At 38.7% G+C, this 26,263-nt stretch overlaps 1 protein-coding gene across 2 annotated transcripts in view; it reads left to right on the top strand.

Annotated features, from left to right (window-relative positions):
- Positions 1-26,263, top strand: part of LIN7A (lin-7 homolog A, crumbs cell polarity complex component) — a 139,650-nt gene that overhangs the window by 87,246 nt on the left and 26,141 nt on the right. Inside the window, exons 3-4 of one of the 2 annotated variants that reach the window (XM_081084177.1) lie at positions 7,415-7,486; positions 10,142-10,351. In XM_081084177.1, coding sequence (XP_080940303.1) covers positions 7,415-7,486; positions 10,142-10,351 — 282 coding nt within the window. Of the gene's footprint in view, positions 1-7,414; positions 7,487-7,562; positions 7,639-10,141; positions 10,352-26,263 lie in introns of those variants that run through there. The other variant, XM_081084178.1, reaches the window with a different exon arrangement.

The following is a 26,263-nucleotide window of genomic DNA, read 5'->3' on the forward strand; positions in this document are numbered from 1 at the left end:
AGACATTTCAATTAGTTTAAAACAAGTTATATAAATAACTTCTGGAAATTTCAAAATTGATAGAAATTTTGAGGACTGTGTTATGTAACATATCAATAGCCCTAATGCTTCCCTAATGAGTTCCTACAGAGCCAAAAACAAATTAAAAATGTGAAATTTACTGTCATTCAGGAGGGGGGCATTTAATCCACTTTGTTAAGTGATTCCAGAAGACCTTCCTTAAAGGTCCTCTGATCCCTCTTACATCATTTAGGAGGTAGAGTAATAAATAACTTTCTTCATGTGTCCTATTCAGTAGAATTAAGCTATTAGCATCATTTCAGAAACAATCCCAGTTCCTTTGTAACTTGGCTAGGCAGATGGGGAGATATTTAAAGGCATTATTTTGTCCAAAATGTTCTTTAGCTCCAATTGATCTAAATCTAAGCATTGAAGATCACTTGTAATTTGAGACTATATTTTCCTTCAGTCTAGTAATAGCATTTTCACATAAATTCACTCTGAGACACAAGACTGGTAAAAATCACAGGCCCTTTCAATTTAACTTTTCTATTATTGTAGTTTACTTAATATCCTTTAAAGCAAATCATAAATGGAATTTATCATATTAGATCAGGAAGTCTGATTCATGTAATTGACCTTGGAAATACATGTGTGGGCTGTGAGAGGTAGATTGAGTTCTCAATGCTATTAAGAAAGTACATGACCCTAGCCAGTTTGGCTCAATGTATAGAGCCTCGGCCTTTGGACAGAAGGGTCCCAGGTTCGATTCCTGTCAGGGGCACATACCAGGGTGTGGGCTCAATCCCCAGTAGGGGGCATGTCCAAGGCAGCAGATCAATGATTCTCATTATCATTGATGTTTCTATCTCTTTCTCTTCTTCTCCCTTCTTCTCTAAAACCAATAAAAATATATTTTAAAAAGAAGGTACATGATATTGTACATAGAAAGTCTTAAAGACTCCATCAAAAGACTACTGAACTTAATAAATGAATTTCTCAATCTAGCAAGATACAAAATTAACACCCAGAAATCTATGGTCTTTTTATACACCAGTAATGAACTCATAGAAAGAGAAACTAAAAAAAACAATGCCACTTATCATTGCAACAAAAAAATTAAGAGAGCCTAACCGGTTTGGCTCAGTGGATAGAGTGTCAGCTTGCAGACTGAAAGGTCCTGGGTTCGATTCTGGTCAAGGGCATGTACTTGGTTGCGGGCACATCCCCAGTGTGGGGTGTGCAGGAGGCAGCTGATTGATGTTTCTCTCTGATTGATGTTTCTAACTCTCTATTACTCTCCCTTCCTCTCTGTAAAAAATCAATAAAATATATTGAAAATAATTAAGATACCTAGCAATAAACTTAACTAAGGAGGTTACTCAGAAAACTACAGGACCTATACTCAGAAAACTACAGGATCTATACTCAGAAAATGACAAGATGTTGAAAAAAGAGAAAGAGGAAGACATAAACAAATGGAAGAATGTACCATGTTCATGGATTGGTAAAATCAACAACATTAAAATGTTCATACTACCCAAAGCAATCTATAGATTCACTGCAATCCCGATTAAAATACCAATGGCATATTTCACAGACCTAGAACAAACTCTCCAAAAATTCATCTGGAGTAAAAAAAAAGACCCCGAGTAGCCACAGCAATCTTGAGAAAGAAGAACAAAGTAGGAGGGATCACAATACCAGATATAAAGCTATATTACAAAGCCACTGTTCTCAAAACAGCCTGGTACTGGCACAAGAACAGACATAAAGACCAATGGAACAGAACAGAGAACCCAGGAATAGACCCAAGGAATTATGCTCAGTTAATATTTGACAAAGGAGGCAAGAGCATACAATGGAGTCAAGACAGTCTCTTCAATAAATGGTATTGGGGAAATTAGACATTTACATGCAAAAAAATGAAACTAGATCTCCAACTGAACACCATACACAAAAATAAACTCAAAGTGGATAAAGGACTTAAACGTAAGATGGGAAACCATAAAAATCTTATAAGAATTCACAGGTAGCAATATATCAGATATATGTCATAGCAATATCTTTACTGATACAACTCGTAGGACAATAAAAACTAAGAAGAAAATAAACAAATGGGACTACATCAAAATAAAAAGCTCCTGCACAGCAAAAGAAACCATCAACAAAACAACAAGAAAGCCCACTGCATGGGAGAACATATTTGCCAATCTTATCTCTGATAAGGGTTTAATCTCCAATATTTACGGGGAACTCATAGAACTTAACAAAAGGAAGATAAACAAACCAATCAAAAAATGGGCAAAGAACCTAAATAGATACTTTTTAAAAGTGGACATACAGAAGGCCAAGAGACATATGAAAACATGCTCAAAATCACTAATAATCTGAGAGCTGTAAATCAAAATGACAATGAGGTACCATCTCACACCTGTCAGAATGACTATCATCAACAAATCAACAAATGACAAGTGCTGGCAAGGATGTGGAGAAAAAGGAACCCTCATGTACTGCTGGTGGGAATGCAGACTGGTGCAGCCACTGTGCAAAACAGTATAGAATTTCCTCAAAAAATTAAAAATGGAACTCCTAGTTGACCCAGTAATCCCACTTCTAGGAATATATCCAAAGAAATCAAAAAGGATATATGCACCCCCGTGTTCATAGCAGCACAATTTTACAATAGCTAAGATTTGGAAACAGCCTAAGTGCCCATCAGCAGATGAGTGGATTAGAAAACTGTGATACATCTACACAATGGAATATTACGCTGCTGTAAAAAAAGAAGGAACTCTTACCATTTGCAACAGCATGGATGGACCTGGAAAGCATTATTCTAAGTGAAATAAGCCAGTTGGAGAAAGATAAATATCACATGATCTCACTCATTTGTGGACTACAATGAACAACATAAACAAAAATAGATCCGGAGACATAGAAGCATAAACAGACCTTCAAACTTCAGAGGGAAGGGACAGGGGGGAGGGGGTAAGAGATCAACCAAAGGACTTGTATGCATGCATATAACAATAACCCATAGACACAGACAGTAGGGGGGTGAGGGCATGTGGTGGAGGGTGGGAACAGCCGGGGAGAGGTCAATGGGGGAAAAAGGAGACATATGTAATACTTTGAACAATAAATAATTTAAATTTTTAATAATGTATCAAAGGACACCCATTGTTTTTCATGTCTTAACCACCATGAATAATGCTGCAATGAACATAGGGGTTGGTAAGTCTTTACAAATAAATGTTTTCATATCTGGGGGTTATATATATCCAGAAGAGGGGGTGCTGGGTCATATGAAACTCTATTCTTAATTTTTTGAGAAACCTTCATACTATTTTCTATAGTGGTCTTCCAGTTTACATTCCTATCAGAAGTGAATGAGGGCTCTTTTTTCTCCACAACCTCTCCAACACTTGTCATTACTTGTCTTGTTGATAATAGGCATTCTAACAGGTGTGAGGTGGTATCTCATTGTAGTTTTGATATGCATTTCTCCAGTAGTTAGAGAATTTGAGTATCTTTTCATATATCTTCTTGAGAGAAATGTTTGTTCAGGTCCTCTGCCCATTTTCATTGCATTGTTTGTTTGTTGTTGAGTTGTATGAGTTCTTTGTATATTTTGGATATTATCCCCTTATTGAAGCTGTTGTTTGCAAATATCATCTCCCATTCAGTTGGTTGACATTTTGTGTTGTTGTTTCCTTTTGCTGTGCAAAAGTCTTTTAGTTTGATATAATTCCATTCATTTATTTTTGCCTTCACTTCCCTTGCCTTTGGGGTTAAATTCATAAAATGTTCTCCACAAGATCCATAAGTTTATTATCTATGTTTTCTTTCATGCAATTTACTGTTTCAGATCTTATATCTCAGCATTTGATCTATTTTGAATTAATTTTTTTAAAAAAATATATTTTATTGATTTTTCACAGAGAGGAAGGGAGAGAGATAGAGTTAGAAACATCGATGAGAGAGAAACATCGATCAGCTGCCTCCTGCACATCCTGTGCCCGCAACCCAGGTACATGCCCTTGACCGGAATCGAACTCGGGACCTCTCAGTCCGCAGGCCGATGCTCCATCCACTGAGCCAAACCGGTTTCAGCTATTTTGAATTAGTTTTTGTACATGGGGTCAAACAACAGTCTATTTCCATTCCAGTTTTCCCAGCACCATTTAATGAAGTGGCTTTCTTTTCTTCATTTTATGTTTTTGGCTCTTTTATCAAAAATTATTTGCCCATACACCGTTATCCTATATAATCAAAGCCTAATATGCTGTGTTTGGTTGTCCGTTCAACCAATCAAAGGGTAATATGCTAAGGCCACTCAAACGCTCGCTATGATGTGCACTGACCACCAGGGGGCAGACAGTCAACTGGTTGACCAGTTGCTATGATGTGCACTGACCACCAGGGGGCATATGCTTCGATCATAGGTTAGCTTGCTGCTGGGCTCCGTCAGATCGGCACTGAGCAAGATGGGCCAAACACACCCTGGAGCCTTCCTGCGGTCCCTCCCTGGCTGGCCAACCTCCTGTGTCCTTCCCCTGGCTCTGACCATGCACCAGTGGGGTCCCTTGGCCTGGCCTGCACCCTCTAGCAATCCAGGACCCCTCAGGGGATGTTGGAGAGCCGGTTTTGACCTGATCCCACAAGCCAGGCCAAGGGACCCCACTGGTGCATGAATTTGTGCACTGGGCCTCCAGTCATGATATAGAACAGTTCCAATGCCCCCCTCCAAATTCCCCCATTCCTGATAGTCAACTCATCTCCACTCCAGCTTCTAGCAAATTTGGATCTGTTTTTTCCCCTATTATTTTCTTTTTTTCCAGAGTATCGTAAAAGTAAAATCATCATAGAATATGTGTTGTTTTTTTTTCACTTAGCAACATGCATTTGAGATTTATCCTTACTGCTGCATATATGATAGTCTGTTCCTTTTTATTGCTTAGCTTTATTATTCCATTATATTAATTGATATACTTGCATTTTATTATTCATTCACAGTTGAAAGCTATCTGAGTTGTTTCCAGTTTGTGGCAATGATAAATAAAGCTATTACAAGTGTTTACATCTCATTATTTAATGAACATACACTTTTATTTTTTTGTTAATTACCGCCCGAGGATATTTTTTTTTCCATTGCTATTCAGAGAGAGTGGACAAGAAGGAAGGAGGGGAATAGAGACAGAGGAGAGAGAGAAAAAAACATGATGTGAGAGACACCCATCAATTGGTTGCCTCCTGCACGTACCCCAACCAGGGCCAAGGTTGGAACCTACAACCCGGGTACATGCTCTTGACACTCGTAATGACATGACCATGGCTAATGAACATACATTTATTTTTATCTTGGATAAGTAACTAGAAGTAGACAACTGAATCCTATAGTAAGTGCAGATTTAACTTTGTAGAAACCTGTTATCTTGTTTTTTCAAGTAGCTGTGCCATTTTCCATTCGACCAGCAATATTTGAGAGTTCTAGTTGTTCAACATTCTTGTACTTAAGTATTGTCAGTATTTTTAAAAAAACTAGACATTCTAATAAGTGTGTAGATGTACCTAATTATGGTTTTAATTTCAATTTTTCCCTAGTGACTATGTTGAGTATCTTTTCATATTAGCCAACCATATATCTTCCTTGATGACATGCCTGTTCAAACACATTACCCAATTTTTAATCAGGTTGTTTTCTTATTATTGACTTTGGAGAGTTATTTATGTGTTCTGGATATGAGACCTTTATCAGCTATGTGTTTTGCAATTATTTTCTCCCAGTCAATTTGTCTTTTTATTTTCTTAACAGTGTTTTTCAAAGAGTTAGTCTCTACCACCCTTTTATTAAACTACAATTTTAGTCTATCCTTTTTCAGTTTCTAAGCTCTCAGGTTAACAATTCGCACCAATTCCTAATGAGCAAATTATAATATTTTGGAACCTTATGGGGATAGAAGATAACCAACTTTAAAGACAGCATGCTTCTATATACGATTTATTTGAATACTATAACAATCAGGAATTCTCTTGGCTGAAAATAGCAAAAAGTCAAACTTTAGTGGCTTAAACATATAGGATTATTTTGTTGTTGTTGTTGCAAGTTGAGAGAAATGCAGCTGCTTGCCAGGATTCATTATATTTACACTTAGGACAAGAAGTAGAGAAGGGAAAAGGACAGAACTTGTACCAAGAGAGCAAAACTTTCCCAGAAGTCTCTCTGCTACTTTCAATTGAATTCTCATTGGACAGAACTGGGTCATAGAGCCAGGCAATGCTCAGCAGAGCTGGTTGGGTTCGGAGGGCTTACCTAGTGTCTTCCTCACACAGCAACTTTTATTTATTTATTTCATTTCTTTAATATAGTTTTATTTCAGAGAAGGGAGAGGGAGAGAGAGAGAGATAGAAGCATCAATGATGAGAGAGAACTGTTAATCTCCTGCCTCCTGCATGCCCCATACTGGGGACTGAGCCTGCAACCCAGACATGTGGCCTGACCAAGAATCGAACCAGTGACCTCTTGGTTCATGGGTCGATGCTCAACCACTGAGCCACACCAGCCAGCCAGTCAATTCTTCTTACGAAGTGTGGATGAACTTCATGTCCTAGGAGATTTCTTCCCAAAAGATCAGGGCCAAATAATGTAGAAAACATTAAATAATAATAATCATCATTACCCTAATTATATTAATGTAAGGCTTAAACATATATTGATTAGTCAGCATAACCTTTATGCTTTCTTCAACATCATTCTGCATCCAGATTCTACCCCCATTCTTACTATTTCATCTAAAAATGAATGGTAACTTGAGCCCATAGTTGGTATGTTGCTCTGTGTTACTAGTTTTAAGGACCTCTTACTTTACTTGTCTTTGTTCTGAATACTTTTTTGTCTATGAATTCTGAGTGTGTCAAGAACAGTAACATACCTACCAACATGCAAAGAAAAGATAGTTATCCTGGTTTTGTGGAATATTGATTTGGAAAACTATTTTGAAAGTGTTACATGAATTCAAGAAGTATATTTTTATCACATATTTTACAGATAGAGCTATATATAATGGTAAAATATCTTTACCAACAAAGTAATTTTTATAATATATAGAAGAAAAATAAATATGCGTTTCTATATTTGATAAACATGGTCAGCCAAATTTAAAACCTATGAATAAAAGTGATTGCCTTGTCTGCCCCAAACTCCATCCTTTAACCCTTAGCCCCTGCCCCCCCCCCCCAAAAAAAATAAGAAGGATTTTTGGCCCAAGGCATCAGGATAATTGATTCAGATCTATTTCACTTTGTGACAGGGAACTTTTGTATTGCAATGAAAATGTATCATATTGTCTGCAATGAAAGAATTAATATTCTTAATGTTCTTACACATTCCTTTTTTATGTGAACATTTTAGGTGTATCAATATATGCATGAAACGATAACTGTTAATGGCTGTCCCGAATTCCGTGCCAGGGCCACAGCAAAGGTAAGGCTTGAGTAACTTTAAAAATATACTTAACCACAGTGATCTAGTAATTGATTGTGCGCGTGTGTGTTTCAGGTATTCTCGTGTGTACACTGTAAGAGAATTTAGACATCAGTGGCAGCCCAGAGTCTAGAACCAGTACTACTTCCCAGGTAAAAATCCTAATGGAAAATTGAACGTTTCTGCTGCTTCTGTAGCTTAAGAAAGGAGAATGATTTCATTAAACTCACTAAATGTCCATTTGGCACAAGCAAATCTACTCACTCATTATATGAAATACTACTTGGTTTTCTAACACATTCCTCTAATCCAAAAAAACCTGTTCCCTATTCAGTGCAAGAAGATTTATTTGAACATGTCTAAAGGTCTGACTTAAGTTAATCATTGAGAGAACTCGCCTGATACCCAACAATGTAGGATCCGTCTATGTATTCAGCTGGGCAGTGGGTAGCTGAAAGAATGTGATGCTGACCCAAAGGGAAGACCTGTCACCTTTTGTGGTAGTGACCACATTTGCTCTGTAAAAACTTAAATCCAGATACTACAGAGGCCCTGCTAATGGAAATGTTCCAGCAATAGGATCAGGAAATTATCTGGAAAATAGACCATTAGGAAATGATAGTTAAAAACTAAAATCTCTAATGCAGTTCTTATTTTACAAATACAGAAATATTATAATACATACACACTTGCTTTTTAAAAGCTTTTCTGTTTTTAATCGTGTATAAGAAGTAAGAACTGGCCGAAACCGGTTTGGCTCAGTGGATAGAGCATCGGCCTGCGGACTGAAGGGTCCCAGGTTCGATTCCGGTCAAGGGCATGTACCTGGGTTGCGGGCATATCCCCAGTAGGAGATGTGCAGGAGGCAGCTGGTCGATGTTTCTCTCTCATCGATGTTTCTAACTGTCTATCTCTCTCCCTTCCTCTCTGTAAAAAATCAATAAAATATATTTAAAAAAAAAAAAAAGAAGTAAGAACTGGTGAAAACAATTAGAAGTTTTCATTTAAATTTTTTTTTTGTGTTACATCATCTCTTGTTTGATTTTCCTCCTATAACTGAACACTATAGATTTGTCAGTGTGTTTGTTTATTTTTGACCCAAACCAAAAGAGGATACTGTTATCATTACATCATGCTTTGCTTGTACTGAAGTGGAACACACACAGAAAAAATGATCCCTCCATGGTTTAATTAAGAGGAAAGTGAATTATGTAGCATTTTACCATTCTCATTTCTTATTCATGTAGAACAGCAGGATAGCAGCATAATGTTGCAATAGCACAATATTTTCTGGTTGTTTCTGGGCTGTCTGCATTGCATCCATGTCAGCCATTAAATCTATGCATGACGACAAGGTTTGCATGAGCAAATGCATGGAGCTGAAAACAAGCCATTATTTCCATATCATTCACTATCTTTCACTAAATGCAGACAGTAGCATAATGCTGAATTGATGTGATAATGCTGTGTGTGGAAAAGAATGTACAGTAGTTGCAAATCAATATTTTTATAGTGTTGAGTGAATCACTTTATAGTAGGCTTTGAATCAACTGTGCTTAAGAAAGGTTAATGGAGGTGGAAAATAAGCAGGCAGAGAATATTTTCTTGATAGAAACTACATCATTGCTTTAATTTTATTTCAATGAGTTGTCAGGACTAATGGTAAGTTGTTTCCTTCAACTTATTTTTAAAAATTAATAGTAATGAATTTTAAAATACAATAATATCCATATTATATGATATTTTTACAGCTAGGTATAAAACCATAGATCAGTGGTCAGCAAACTGCGGTTTATGAGCCACATGCGGCTCTTTGGCCACTTGAGTGCAGTGATGGTGGTGGGAGCCTCTATCACCTCCGTAGCAGTGCTAAGGATGTCCAACTGATGGCTTAGGCCCGCTCCCTGCAGGTCTAAGCCATCAGTCGGACATCCCCTGAGGGCTCCTGAACTGCGAGAGGGCATAGGCTGTGCTGAGGGGACCCCCTCCCCCAAGTGCACAGATTTCATGCATCGAGCCTCTAGTATGAAATATTGATGTAAAATAATAATCTGTTTGAATCTATTATTTCATTATAGCTTTTATTTTTTTTAGATATCCCCCAAAAAAACACAAAAACACCAAATTTGCTAAGGCAAAATTATAGATATATTTACCAGCTTTATACATATAAGTGCTCCTCAGTGTATTGAACAAATATTTATGAAGATTTGTGTGCAAGCACCAGCTTAGACTGTGTGTCATACAAAGAAGTGTAAGCCACAAACTCTGCCCTTCAGGTGCCCATAGTCACCATACATACATAACAATTATAGTATATGTGCCATACGTAGGTAGCATATGGACCAATCCTATTTTGAGTGCAAGAATAGGAGGAATTCCATATGAGGTAATTGGGAAAGATATGTCTGTAGAAGGGAAATTATTATCATTATGGATAATGTCTAGAAAGCTGGAAATAGCTGAACTTGGCTTTACCAAGGGAAAGGAATCATAAATGGCATCTATATGAAGAACACCCCTCCATTTTGTGCTCTTTCCTTCACAGGAAAAATGCTATGAAAATATGAGGAGTTGCCTGACCTCCCCACTGCAAAGCATAGGATTAGCCTTCCTTCCCTCCTTCTACTACCAAATTACCATCTTGTCTTTCAGGCAACAGTTGCAGCTTTTGCTGCTAGTGAAGGCCACTCCCACCCTCGGGTAGTCGAACTGCCAAAGACTGATGAAGGCCTTGGTTTTAACGTGATGGGAGGAAAGGAGCAAAATTCTCCCATTTATATCTCTCGCATCATTCCTGGAGGGGTGGCCGAAAGACACGGAGGCCTCAAAAGAGGAGACCAGCTGCTATCAGTGAATGGAGTGGTATGTTCATAACATAACCAGAAGTTTTCTCCTTAAGCACATTCTCTCTCCCCTTACCCCCTGCCCCTGCTGTTACTGAAGTTAGTGTTGATACCCTGGAACAAATCATAATTTTGTGTCCAATCAGCTTTCTAAGCGTTGATGGATATTAAACCAGCAAAAACAGTAATTTTACAGTTTTTATGTCTCATTTCATCTTGTCCAGATGTGATCATCCCAACTGGTAGAATTTCTCCCATATTTACTTTAATTGAATTAATGGTTAGAAGAACATAATAATTTCTAGGCACTCTTTATTCAATTTACTATAAACAAATACATTTAAAAAATAAAGATAAAACTCTTCACCCTATATATTTTATTTTAATTAAAGAGGAAGGATAATTTTCATATACATAATAATATATATGGAAAATGGCAATGCACAGGTAATTCTTTAAGCCAAGTGTGCAGCAATAGTATAATAAAAATATGTCAGCTTCCGAATGTTTGATTATATTATCTATTATTTCATTTATTTATTTATTTATTTATTTTCACATGAAGTTGGAATAAACTAAAGTAAGTAACATTTTAAAGTAAAAGCAGGAACATACATTTTTTCCATAACCTCATATTCTTTGGATGCCATTACTTCCACGTGTAATAATGAGTTGCCAAAGAAATAGCTTACTCTAAAATGAATAATTTTATCCCCATAACTTCTACCTACATCAAAAACAAATAACCTAAAAGTACACATTTCAGAAGTATAAATAGGAACATGTCAATGGTTACCTTTCTATTAATCTAAGATCTTTTTCTTAAGAATTTAAGATTTTAATAAATAAAATAGATTTGTGTGCTTTTTTTGTGGACAGATGATTTCTGCTTAGACTACCTAAAATAAAATTCATTTTAAAATGTAATATTTTATTGCTAACTATGGAGAAAATTTTTCTGTACTTATCTTGTGTGTCATTTCTTTTTTATTTTTAGCCTGACTAGTAGTTTTATAGAACCCAAAACCATTCAACTCTGCTGGTCTCTGATGTGCTTCAAAATCATCAACCCATGAATATTTTATGTCATTTCAGCATTTGAATTCTAAAATTACCATTTCATTTACTTTTCTCTATGTAACAATGCTTTGAGATGAGCTTTTTATTGACCTGTAGATAACTGTGACTTTTTCAAAGCTTGTTTCAACTGATAATTTCAGAGTCAAAATCTAGTAGGCTACTCGGGAGCTTGGTCATGTGATTATGTCACAAAGTAATTAATCTGTGCCTCAGTGTATGAATTTATAATTTCTCTGAATATATTGGGTAGATAAAAAGAAAGTATAGATTTTAAAACATGAAAAGTACAAAAAGGGACCAAAAATATATTAGTAGTAACTGTAATTATATAAAGCAATAATAAGTACATATGAAATCACTTTAATAGGTAGTTGACTTCTAACTATCAGTCAAGGTGAGCTAAAAAGTCTTTATTTAACCCATACAATTGCAGTAAACACATCTGTAGGCTTTTAATAATTATTCATCCATTTCTGGCAATGACCAGGTGGGAGGCTTTAAATGGTGGTGGTGGGTGAGGGGATTGGAGAAATGAAATCAGACACATAAGACTCTACCACCCAAAATCTATATGATTAAATTAATGTCCCCTAAACTTGAATTTCCTAATATGGATAAGGGGAGTAGTGACTTGAAGGGTGCTGATGAAGATTAAAATAAGACAAAATGTCCATTGAGAGATGTCCAGTGATCATTTAGTCACACACATCTTTGATAGATAAGGGTGGTTACTAACGCAGGTTGAAGCACGTTAGCAATCCTCCTATTATCATCCTAATGCTAATTATGTTAAAAGTAAGCCTTAAACCAACTTCTGCTAAACTTACAGGCATATTTTAGCAAACATTTATTAGCAAAAAAAGCCTAATAGATTCATGCAAACTCTTCCGTAAGTTTGGTGAAATCGTAGGAAGGTTTATGCCACTAATTTTGCCAATGAGAGAATGCACTTCTGCCATATTTTTGCTAATAAGCAAAACATTATTTGTTCATTGAAATAGGTAAAACAAATGCTTTTACAGTAGCCAACCTCTAAAGTGTTGCCTTTCTGATATAATGCTTTCTGACCACCTTGGATTGGTTTAAAAAAGCTTCTAAATTTAGAGTTTAAGATATTGCACTTCCATATAATTAAGCCATATATTATAAATGATCTATTTTAAAATATTTAAAAGTAAGTTATATACATTTTAACAGTGTCTAATTTTTATCAGATGTTCATCAAGAGCTAGTTTTCCTTCTGTCAATGCAAAACTGCACGGCCCAGTGGGCTTTCCATAGTCACACAAAGAGTGGTTAATCCAAGGCAAAGTTCCATTTAGCATGCTTGATAATGAGTCACTAATTTCACCAATGAGAATGCACTTCTGCCATATTTTTGCTAATAACACCAATCCAGGAGTCTTTTTAATATAAATAATTCCAGTCAAACAGAAATATTTAATGAAAAAAATTTACTCTGTATTGAAAGGGCCAAAGAAGAAAAAGAGAGAAAATATTAGCAAATGGTCAAATTATTACTATTTACACTTAAAATAAAGAACCATTTGGGAAAATTAATATGGAAGATTTCAGAACATGCCATTCTAAACTGAGAGCACATTCTGGAACAGCATGATTTGTAGGGCTGACGCAAACCTTAACCGCTTCAAGACCCTACGGGAAATTTCCTAACGCCCTACTTAGAAAGTAAAGAAATTATTCCATAGATCTTTAAACATCTGAAAAGATAAAGCATCTTAGAAGTCAAAAAGAAGGAAACTCATACCAGCTCAGCTTTCATTAGGAGAATTTTTTTTTACTATCCCTGAGCTCCAAACGAATTTCCTATGAGACTTTTACTAATGAGACATTGAATCATCTAATGCATTTTTATAGAAAATGCAGAGGCCTTTTGTGTATGGCTGCTGCTAAAGTCAACTCTCAGTAAAAACTTAGAGCTGAATTCGCAATAAAAATTTAACATTAACAGGAAGTGAAAATGTTACAGATAGAATTTATAGCTACCTAATGATCTCCTGTTCACCCTTTTATGCCCAAGTATTTCATCAACAATTTTGAGAAAAGACTAAAGGATTTTTTATAAAGGCAACAGCTGAGGTGGAACTAGTAAATACATTTAGTGATAGAGTCCAGATATAAAAAAATCTCAATAGCATAGCACAGTAGGCCTAATTGATTAAGAATCTACATGAAGTCCTGCTCCTACTCCCAGAAAATTAGCTACCTATGTGCAGAATTAAGGAGAAATGGCTAAACATCATAACCTGGAAAAAAGACAAAATGCCTGGGGGATTTTCATTGATTTTAAGAAAAATATGAGGCAAGATGGGAAAAACAAAAACATGTTAATGTGATTGTAGGGGCCATGACTACAAATATTGTGCACAGACATGAGATATTAGTCCAGCTCTTGAACATGCTGTTCAGCTCATAGCTCATTGTGCTACCCAATCCTGGTTCCTTCCTTATGAAGAACAGTAAGCTAGTTCAGAAATGGGCAGTCCTGCATATGATGAACATGTTAAAGAAGGACATGAGCTGTTTAGGATAGAGAAGAAAACATTAAGGGAATGATGGCTGTCTTCAGTCTTACTCCACCGTGTGAGGCACCAGATGACAGAGCCAAGACCAGTGGGTAAGTCACAAGGAAGGCAGATTTCAGCTTATTAGAACAGAGCTTTTAGACACTTAGAGCTCTATAAATATGGAAAGACTGAATCATGAAATAGTATGTGTCCTTCATTTGATGTTTTATTCAGAGATTAGAAGACCACTGGCAAGAATATTTCAAAATTTGTGCACTGTGTAGAGCTAGAACAGTTGGCCCAAAGTCCATTCTAACCCTGTGACTCTGATTCTGTGTCTTCAGATGAGATTTTGTCGATACTGCCATATGTTCCTACACATACGCACACATTCACACATCTCCTTATACAGGTAAGTAGGCTCCACCTAGTTTCTATGCACACAACTGAGACATTTTTCCTAAACAGAAAATAGAAAGGGTATAAATATACTACAGTATAATACCTATTATATTTTTTATTTACTTAGTACTCTAAAGGGAGAAAGCCTAAAAGAATCAACCTGCATATGATATTGTACTGGCACTGAGGGGAAAGGGCAGGTGGGAAGCAGGAAACAGAGGACCAAAAGATAAAATAAAATCACAAGAACTTTAAAAATATGTCATAAAGAAAGGAGGCCTTCATTAGCATCTGAAATCCAAGCATCAATGGTAGGAAAATTACAGTTAAATTCACCCAGCTCTGTAGTTAATCCTAAATAAAGCCATCGATACAGTGTATGCACAGTTGCTAATTGATTTTTAAGCATAACAGATGAATGAGCAAAAATTTAGGGATGGAACAGAATAAATTGTTTTCCTGGAATCTGGCCTTTTTCCATTTTATAAATATCTATGCCAAGTTAAGAGTGAGTACTCACAGCTCAAATTATTTATGCAGGAAGACTGTCAGGTGTGGAATGAGGATGGAAAAAAAAAAACCTTAGAACTCTGGATTTGAGTGCTATGAAGCTACAGCACATCAAGAGGAAATGTGTGTGAAAAATCTTATTTCTCTTTTATCTAAACAAAGAGAAAAACACAAATCATGTTTTTTAAATTGCTCTGAAATACTGTAAGATTTCTGTGAAAATGTAAGCTCCATTTTAAAATGCCTGCAGTAATTTTTTTGTTCATTGCCTTGTCTTTAGTCTTAGAACAGTCCCTGAATATAGTGGAAGCGCCATATGCATTTTTTTTTTAAACTCAAGGTACCACTGTAAGCACTTTACATAATGAATTTATGATTCCCCCATCATGATCTTTTGTGGTAGGTGCTATTATTGGCTCTCTCATTTAACAGATGAGGAAACCGAGGAAGAGAGAGACCAAGTAACTTGTCCTAGGTCACACAGCTTCTGAATGACAGCTGGAAATTCTAACCCTGGCAGTCTGGCCTTATTCATAATAATTGAAGGGTAAATAAGTATCTTAGTCATTGCTAAATTAGTATTTTCATATATGGTATAGAAAAGATCAGGGTGTCTTCATCTCTATGGGATTGCATAAGAGCATTTTTGGTGGGGAGAAGGTCTATTGTTTTTCTCAAATTCTCATAAGAGGCTATGACCTTTAAAAAGTTGAGAACTAGTCTTAAAAATAGTCACATCTTGAGAAAAGGAGATTACTCGAATCCAAATGGCTCAGAATAAGGAGAGGGCATGACTATTGAATTGTTCCATACCTGCCTAAGTCATCACTCCACTTTGTGCCAGGAACGAGAGTGTGGCCTGAACAGCCAGGTAGCCCTGATGCACACTCACTCTCCAGGTCTACTTGACTTAGAGGGGAGCACAGGCAGGCATAAAGAGGGGGAAGGCAGAGCCTCAACCCTGGGCTGCCCCAGAGGCCTGGGTTAAGCACACCCACCTCAGTTCTAGGCTAAGGCCTCAAGTAGCGCAATTCTCCTCACATTCTCTCTCTGCCTAGGAGTCATTTCCAGATTCTTTACCTTTTTTTTTTTGGCATCTGAGTGGGAGATTTGGGGGTTATAATTAAATAGAAGTGAAGACTGGAATTTCAGGTAAATGTTGAACATTTTTGTTCATTGAATGGCATCATGTGATACTCCATTCACAATTGTGAAGGAGCCAAGACAAGTACAATTAGGTTGCTTTATTTCATTCACCTTTGGAATGGCACAAACAAGGCAGCGTAATCCAGTATATTTTGCAACACTAAGCAGGTGGTATTGAGTCCCCTTCATTCTGGGTTGGCTCATGACAAGAGTCCTTTTCATTTAAAAAGTGGAACAGGGAGAGATTGTGCTATCCTAAAAGAACAAGTAACAAGAGCTCACCGGCCAAAAGTGCTACATTCTCACCCTGTGATTTCAGCAGCAGGAATGAGCACCAGGTATATTACTTCTCAGATTAGCTCTCAGACACTGTTAGACTAACTTGAGCTTTGAGCAATACCCTGAGATTGTGTTGATAAAATTGATTGAAAATGTATCAGTGTAAGAACACACATCTAGCCAGTGTAAAAGGACAAATCTCTAGATGCTAGAGAGCATTCCCGCACATGGGGTCAGACTGGCCTAAATCTCCATTTAGGTTGCTGGTAGTAGATATTTGATTACTCAATTTAGTTGCTGGTGCAGTCTTTTTCACAGTTATTACCATCATTTTCTTACCATTTGTTGTTTGTGTTTTCCTCATTTTGTGCTATTTTCACAATGTTTTTTGTTCATTCAACAATTATTTGTAGAGCAATTATTATGTGATAGCTGCTGAGCTAAGCCCTGGGTATAGATGGTGAACAAAAAGAAAATGTTACAACCCTCTTGGAACTTTTTGCCTGGTAGAAGGTAGGAAAATGATGATGGTAATAATAAGTATATGCATATAAGTGTATATGTAACTGGTGAAATATCCAGCCTGTGTCCCACCCTAAAGGAAATCCCCCCCAGTGATTCAGTTCAGTTCTACATTGGTCAAAGTAATGGGATTTTTACTCCTCATGTGTATTAAGTTTCTTATGGCTGTTGTGACAAATTACCACAAACTGGGCTTAAACAATAAAAAACAAATGTTCTCTCTCAGCTCCGGAGGCCAGATGTCAGAAATCAGAGTGACCCAAACCCAAGGTGAGCGGGACTGTGCTCCCTCCAAAGGCTCCCGAGGGGACTCCCTTTCTTGCTCCTTCCAGCCACTAGTGGCTGCCTGTGCTCCTTGACTTGTGGCTGCCTCACTCATATCTCTGCTTCCACGGGAGCATTACCTTCTCTTCTGTGTGAAACGTTCCTCACCTTCCCTCTTGTGGGCACCCTTGTGATTGCATTTAGGGCCCACCAAGATAATGCCGAATAATATCCTCAAAAGCCTTAACTTAATCACATCCGCAAAGACGCTTTTTCCATAGAAGGCAATAATTACGGTTCCAGGGAATAAGTTTGATGTCTTTGAGGGCCATAACCCAGCCTTCTACAATGTGTTTATATCCTAAATCCAGAGGGCGTACAAGTGTCCAGGGGGACCAGTTGTCCACAGTTCCTGGGCACATGGTTTTCCACTGTAAGGATAGCATGTGCTGAGTATTTCCACCTACTCCAGGTTCTGACAATGCAAGTTCCTTCTTCCCTCCAACTTTGGGTACTTTTATCTTTATAGTCAATGAAGCCCCTCAGCCTCATCATCTTCCTTCCCCCAGTCCCAACCCTGTCTAGTCTTTGGATGGTGAAAATATGAAAACATTTCTTTCTACCTTACAGCTAAAGGCTTTCAACTAATTTTGAGCCTTTTGTTGTTGTTGTTGTTGTTCCAGGTGTGGGCTGAAGGAAGCAATGAGGGAGGGGAAATACATGAAGAATACAAATTTATACCTCAGGATGTAACACTGTCATATAATTCAATGCTATGACAACTGTTAAAGGGGAAGAGGGAGAAGAAAATAAGGTGTTATGTAAAAGGGTAAGAGGCACTACCATTAACAGTGTTAGGAATGGCCTTTTTGAGGGGTGACGTTTAACCTGAGTCTGGGGGAAAGGAAGAGTCAGTCATTATCAGAAGAAAGAGCTTGTGAGAAGGTCCCCAGCTAAGGAAGTTCATGACTTGTCTTGTAGGAGTGGCTGAAGGAAGAACAGAGTGACGGGGCATGGAGAGTCAGATAAGATAGCTGAAGAGTTGGTTGGGAGTCAGATGAGGCACAGTCATACCACAGTCATATAGGTGCTACAAAAATGTCTATTTTCTTTTAAATACAAAAGGAATCTTAGTGTTGTCCAGCAACTCTCAAATCTGGTGATACGTTAAGAATTTCTAATACCTTTATGACTGTTCATTAAGAAATGAAAAAATATTTTTCTCTATTTTAGTAATTACTATTATTATTTCTATATTGAAGTGTTTTTATATACTCTAAACCATGTCACTAAGTTCTGACATCTAATAACTTTAGGAGCCATTTCATATTAGTATTGATACGTTCAATAGACATTAGAAAACTTTTTATTGTCAATTAATATTTACAACATTTCAAATAAAACATTGCTTTTATTTGAGTTCTTATAGTTTCGGAGGAATTTAAGATATTCTAACCATAATATGATCAGTTACTTTTTGAGACTCATTTCATTGTCCATAAAGCAGAAATAACAATACCCTTCACAAAGTGCTACTCTGCAGATTAATTGAGACAAAGTATGTGAAAGTATCTGCCACTATGGTGGGTACTATTTAAATTATAATATACTAGAGGCCCGGTGCACAAAAATTTGTGCACTCGGGGGGGAGGGGGGGTCCCTCAGCCCTGCCTGTGCCCTCTCGCAGCCTGGGACCCCTCGGGAGATAACAACCTGCTGGCTTAGGCCTGCTCCCGGGTGGCAGAGGGCAGGCCCAATGCCTAGGTGCAGCCCCTGGTCAGGCTCAGAGCAGGGCCGATTGGGGAGTTGGGGCGCCGCCCCCTGTCATGCACAGAGCAGGGCAGATTGGGAGGTTGAGATGCCACCCTCAGTCACACTCAGGGTAGGGCCGATAGGGGGGTTAGGGCACCTCCCCCTGTCACACTCAAGGCAGGGTCCATGGGGAGGTTGTGGCACCACCCCCTGTCACACACAGAGCAGGGCCCATCAGGGGGTTTGGGGCTCCATACCCTGTCACGCACAGAGCAGGGCCCATCAGGTGTGCTGGGGCTCCATACCCTGTCACGCACAGAGCAGGGCCCATCAGGTGTGCTGGGGCTCCGTACCCTGTCACGCACAGAGCAGGGTCAATCAAGGGGTTGGGGAGCTCCCCCCTGTCATGCACAGAGCAGGGCCGATCAGGGGGTTGAGGAGCTCCCCCCTGTCACTCACAGAGTAGGTCCGATAGGGGAGTTGGGGCACCGCCCCTTGTCACACTCAGGGCAGGGCGGATCAGGTGGTTGGGGCCCCGCCACTCTAACACTCAGGGCAGGGCCGATGGGGAGGTTATAGCTCTACCCCGTCACACACAGAGCAGGGCCCGTGTGTGTGTGTGGGGGGGGGGGGGGGTGGGGCGGGGATTGGAGCGCCGCACCCTGTCACACACAGAGCTGCAGGGCGATCAGGGGGTTTGGGCGCTGCCCCCTGTCACGCTGATCCCGGTGGCAGGAGGCCTCTTGGCTCCGCTGATCCCGGTGCTGGGAGACATATTACCCTTTTACTATATAGGATAGAGGCCTGGTGCATGGGTGGGGGCTGGGTGGTTTGCTCTGAAGGGTGTCCTGGATCAGGGTGGGGGTCCCTACTGGGGTGCCTGGCCAGCCTGGGTGAGGGGATGATGGCTGTTTGCAGCTGGTCACACACCCTTCAGGGTGGGGGTCCCCACTGGGGTGCCTGGCCAGTCTGGGTGAGGGGCTGAGGGCTGTTTTCAGGCCAACTGAAGCTCCCAACTGCTCCTCTTTTTCTTTTCTTTTTTTATTCTGGGCCAGCTTTAGCTCTGGCTCCAGCTCTGAGGCCTCTGCTGCTGAAAGAAGGTATCTGGTTTGTTTCGGTTCTGTAATCGAAACACTGTATAACTCCAGCTCTAAGATCCCGGCCTCGCTGAAAGCAGGTTTCTGGGGTTTTGTTTAGCTTCTATATTCATTACAATGTTTCTTAAACTGCAGGCTCAGAGGCCAGCAAAGCAGATGGGGAGCATTGGTTTCCTCCGTCACTGAAGCAAGCAAGCCTCATGTTAGTTTCAAGCTGCCTGGCTGCCGGCCGCCATCTTAGCTGGCAGTTAATTTGTATATCTCGCTGATTAGCCAATGGGAAGGGTAGCGGTCCTACGCCAATTACCATGTTTCTCTTTTATTAGATAGGTTGTTCATTGTTATTAATTATTATTATTATTGTTAACTGTTAATATAAATTCCTTTCCTCTAAGGTAGATAATATCCTCCTCCTATCTTATAATATCACCTGCATATAGACTTCTATTCTCAGCTTAGACTAAGTCATTTCCTCTGCTCTCTGTTTAACTTCAGGAGACAGTAAAGTCCCCCATTGAATATTTTAACTCAGAGGCAGTTGAATCCCACTTATTAGAAGGTATTTACAAGTCCTTGGATTTTTTGGCATCTTTACATCTCCAAAACTGATGTAACCACAACTGTTCTATTTTTCCTAACAGGGTAAAAGAGAGAATTAATAAATATAACATTGGCAAAAATAACTTATCTTTTCACAAAACACATTCCTGTGTTGTATTATCAAAGAGTTTTTTTTATCACACTCCTAGATAGGTCTTTCTATATTTACTATTGTGACAAAGTCTCAATGTACAAAAGCAGGAAATGTAAATACTACAGTAATCATCCTAAATTCTTTGCTAGGTCAAGTTCTGGCATCATTCATGCTTTGTGGAACTTACCAAACCCAGTTACCAGTTACTGTTTTAACCACTGATGGAGAAGCCAATTTCTATTGCCTAAAAGCTATGCTTTATGATTCAATTGATGCCTAACTTGATTGAGAAGTAACATTCTTCTAATTTATTCAGCGTAGGCCTATAGACTGCCGGCACGCACCTAAAGCAGAGTTAGAATGTTGTTAATTTGCCACAGCTGCGTAAGTATACCTAATGAGATGCAAACCAAGTTAAACCTGAGTGCATACAGTTATTTATAATGGATTTCGATCTCGTCGTATTCTTGATTTTTCTCAAAGAGAAAAAGAGACTGATACAAAGGGAACTCAAATAATATGTCATAAATGAAGTGTGCTTCCTGGGAGGCTCATGTGAGATGCCCACACTCTAACTCAGCTGTAAGGAGCTGCACCTCAGATGTGGGAAATGCAGGGAGAGAGTCTTGACAGCTGTGATGCAGAACCTCACCTTTCTTAGTGCAGCCAGAGGGCAAGGCCAGTTTTAAGAAGTTGTATAATACTGATACAGGCTAATATAGCAATTTAAGAATATATATATATACACTCACACACACAGTATATATACATAGACATAATAATAAAGATTCAAATGTGTGCCAAGCCAGCTCAGCCAAGGGTTTGAAAGCCTGAGGGAGGGCAGCGAAAGGATGAAGAAATGGCAGACAAAGAGAATAAGCTGGGTCTAGGTCAGTGATGGCGAACCTTTTGAGCTCGGCATGTCAGCATTTTGAAAAACCCTAACTTAACTCTGGTGCCATGTCACATATAGAAATTTTTTGCTATTTGCAACCATAGTAAAACAAAGACTTATATTTTTGATATTTATTTTATATATTTAAATGCCATCTAACAAAGAAAAATCAACCAAAAAAATGAGTTCTCGTGTCAGAGGTGTCATAAACCTATATGTGTCATAGGTTCGCCATCACTGGCTAGGTCAGCCATGGGCAAACTACGGCCCGTTTGAAATGAATAAAACTAAAAAAAAAAAGACCGTACCCTTTTATGTCATGATGTTTACTTTGAATTTATATTAGTTCACACAAACACTCCATCCATGCTTTTGTTCCGGCCCTCCGGTCCAGTTTAAGAACCCATTGTGGCCCTCGAGTCAAAAAGTTTGCCCACCCCTGGGCTAGGTGGATCTTCCCGTGCCTGGCTGAGGCCACAGAAAGAGATCCAGAGGCAAACTGAGCCTTTATTTTATAGCCAGAGGTAAACAAGGTAATGGTCACCATAGTGACAATGTTCTTGTGAGTTTCACTTGTTTTGGCAGCACTTGCTGCACCTCCCACAGCCCATTAGCTACCCAGGTAAGATCTAGGGAGCTTCATAAGGTCAAGCCTAATTATGCTAACAGGGCTGTGTCCTCTAAGCTGAGACTTGTTTGTGGCTTTGCCAACAGGTCAGTCCGAGGCTTAACCCTATAGCCATGCCCTACACAAATGAATAAAAACAACTTATTTAAAAATAAAACCTAAATCAAAATTTAAAAAAGAAGTTGCGTGATATGGCCCTTTGAACCACAGGCCTTCCCTCCTTGGTTTTCCCTTTTTTCTCATAGACACAGACTCATTACTTGGTCATTTTTATCACCGTCGACTTTACTCTAAAATGTAAATTACATTCCATCCCTCCGGTGGCACCTAAACTCTTCTCAAAAGAAGTCATATTTCTACTCATAGGTGTGTGACTATTATCACCAACCGTGTAAATATAGGGGAGCTTAAGTTTTAAGAATGTCCTTTTGAATACAAACCCAGGCAGAGACTTTACCTCCTAGAGGTAAAATATGCATATGTTTTCATTATTTTTTTGAGTTTAAATCACTGCAAAGCTGGTATGCATCAGATTTGATCTCCTAGCACTTGCCTACCCTGGTTCATCACCCAGTACCAGCATCTCAGCTCAGCCTTTTCATTCTGAGCTCATTGCCACATAAGCACTCATCATTATGTATTCAGAAATATAGTAAAATGTGATGTTAGAAAAGTTGAGGATTCTAGACTCTCTCTGAGCTACCTCTGAAAGCCAAGGAAGCATGATGTTGCACTGGATTTGGTTTTGCAAAGGGCTCTCCTTGAATTAGGAGGATAAAGTTGACTACTGTGTGTCCAGGAGGAGATTGTACAAAAGAGTGGAGATGACCAAGTGGGAATTGTGTCCATCTCAACAGTTCCAGCTAGTTATTGCCATTGGGGAAAGCCAACAGTGTTGTCAGATAATTCAGAATTTAAAAAAAGGAAAACAACACAAAAACATTCTGGTTTTGTAGAGGATATGTAGGATCTTATAGGTTAAATAGTAGTCATCCAGGGAAATATCAGAGTGAGTGGGTTGGTGCAAAAATACTCCAGGCAATGTGGACAACATGTGCACTAACATATAAGAAACAGCATGATGTGTAACTGATGAGTAAAGCAAGGAGTGGTGGTATTGAGGTTGGAGGGATGGACAGGGCCTCCTGAGCCATGAGAAGGAGCCTGGACTTGCCATTTGCAGGTGGTAGGAAATGGCCAACAGAACATGGCTTTGTTCTGTCAAGTGCCAGCTTGCGGGAGTGTAGAAGTGGAGGAAATCTGAAGGTGGGGAGACTGACTAGGATTCTCTTAGGAGTTTTGGAGGGACGTGGTGAAGGTCTTAACTGGAAGAAGAGGAATTAGGATGGAGAGAAAGGAAGAGACTTGAAAACTATTTTGGAGGTAATGGTGTTATAACCGAGACCTCGTGATTGATTGGATGTGAGATAAAGGAAAGGGCACTACCAAAGCAGTCCCAAGTTCCTGGCGTGGATCCCATCTCCTGTTGATACAGGAGAAAAGGAAGTTCAGGTGAGAAAGTGAGGCACTTCATACTCAGCAGTTTGTGGTGTCTGTGGGTCATCCAGGTGAAAGTGTACAAGATAGAACGATTTCATTTGGTTTTGGATAAGGGCATAGGTTTTAACTTAGTTTTATGGGTGTTAATTTAAAATGAATTAACTGAGTTCTAGCAAACTGACAGCATCTAAAAGAAGAAAACTTAAGAAACAAACTTCTACTATGTAAACTTCTCACTAAATTAATAATTTGTCTTAATCAGAGTTTCTTAACCTGGGAACAGCTAATATTTTGAACTGGGTAATTCTTTCTTGAGGAGCCTGTTCTGTGCATTGTAGGACGGTTAGCAGTATACCTGGCCAGTGACACTCCTCACTCGAGGGGTGACCATCAAAAATGTCTCCAGATATTGTCAACTGTCCTCCAGGGGGCAAAAATCATACCTGTTTGAGACCCATCACCTTAAACTAAATTAGCCCAGTTTCATGGAGACTGATACAAACCAAACAGGAGTTGCACTTTTAAAATCTGAATTGTATATATTATACATTACATGGTGTGTGTGTGTGTGTGTGTGTGTGTGTGTGTGTGTGTGTGTGTGAATAGACTGGATTTACCGAATCAGCATGTAGGGAATCCACAGGTGGACCTTTCTGGAAAAGACTTCATCCAAGGCTTGTCCGTGAATTGAGGGGTCTGTGGAGAAGAGCCCTGTAGTTGACCTTAATTACCAGGGATGACAAAGGCAAAGAGATTGCCAGCTCACCACTATTGAATCTTTCTCTGCAGGCAAACAGCGTTTTAAGAATTTCACCTTACAGGCATTAATCAGACTGCCAAAGAAGTAATTAACAATGTGCCATGTGCCTGGCACTGAGGAAGGGACAGTTTAAACAAAAAACAGTTCATTAAAAGGGCTTAGTTTTAGCTAACTCTCCTAGAAACATCAAGTTAAGTTATTCATAAATAGAGTTGGCTGCATTACTCATAATTTGCCCTAGCTTTAGCTTTGGGTGATTTGTAGAAATATTTTACCAGTGTCATAAACAGAAATGTGCTAAGGCCTCACCACTTTTCTCTTCTGCCTCAGCATAGAAGGCAGAGTTTCTGTTTGACCACTTAGGGTCTGTAACCAGAGGCCACAGGGAACTGAGAGTTCTCTGAGTTTTACAAATGGGTCTGAAATGAGGTTGGCCACCAGGAAGGTGGGGGACAGTTGTTCATCCTGAAATTCTCTTTATTTTTGTGTCCATGATCTGTTTAAAGTTTTTATAGATTATATTAAATGATCCGTATTACATTGCCAGTCACTGTTAAGTAGTAGAAGGAGCAACTTTAAATATCACTGCCCATGCTATAGCAATTTAGACAGATATAATTACCAAAAGAACCCATTGCACAGCTTTTCACATGGGTCCTATTTTATTAATTGGTAGTAGGGATGATGCAAACCTGTATGATGCTAGTTATCATATCACACATCAATTATTTTATGGTATTGACATGGGCAGCTGTTAGCAATATGACTTCCTCTGGTTGTATTAAATATAATTTTACACATATTTATTTTAAGTGCTCCACAAAGAAGCCCAATCACTTTAAACCTGTGTGGTCTTTAATAAATGTGTTTATTTTTTAAAGAAAATCATCAAGCATTTAATTATGTGCAACTTTTAGTAGGCATGTTTGATTACCCTGTGAATAAAACAAATCAAATAGAATCGTTATAATTCCTGCGATGCACTTGTAATTATTTGTAGGAATACAGGGACTTGAGTCAGACTTGTAACCTGAACTACCCTTGTTGGATTACTCGACCTAGATCTCCTCATGATTATCTGCTTTTATAGATTAGCTGTGCAGAGAGAGAGAGAGAGAAGGAGAGAGAAATCAGTAGAGTGTAAGGAGGACTGGAAGTGCCAGGGTATGAAAGGAAGTACCTGAGCAGAGTAGCCTAAGTGAGAAGGTGATATTTGAGGAGTGGATTAAAGCAGGTAAAGGGGTGAGCCACCTGAGTCTCTCCCTTAAGGAAGAACATTCCACCCAGAGGAAGGAGTCAAAGTCCTTAGATGGAAAAGCTCTGGCAGATTGGAGCAGCAACAAGGAAGCTAGACATGAGTTAAGTGGTAGTACCTCTCTTTTAATTTTTAAAGTTTTTGCTAATTAAAAAATTGCAACTTTTAAAAGTATATTTTCTACTTAAATTACATTAAAATTGTATTTTTAAATCTTCACACACTAGGTTTAGAAATAAAGCAGGCAGTCCCCCAAATGTAGTGACAAAATTGATAACAAAAGTAACAGAAAAGCTTGCGTTGAGAGCTAACAGGCCAGGCATTTGCTAAGCATTCTAAGTGCACTGGACCATTTAATTCTCACACACTAATTCTTTGTCATTTATGGAGTTGGAGGAGTAATTTGGTAACTTCTCTAAACCTTCGTTTCCACATTGCTAAGAGATGATGTTAGTGGCTACCTTGTTTTTATGATACAACATAGTTCCTAACACATAATGAGTACTAAATAAGTGCTGTGATAATTGCTGCTAATTCAATTATTAGGGCATCAGTCATTGGTTTAAACAAGAAATCATTGTTTCCTCAGAGAAGTTACAACATAGTTAAGTCACAGATT

This window comes from Myotis nattereri (genome assembly GCF_964212035.1).
Source record: "Myotis nattereri genome assembly, chromosome: 2".
NCBI lineage: Eukaryota > Metazoa > Chordata > Mammalia > Chiroptera > Vespertilionidae > Myotis > Myotis nattereri.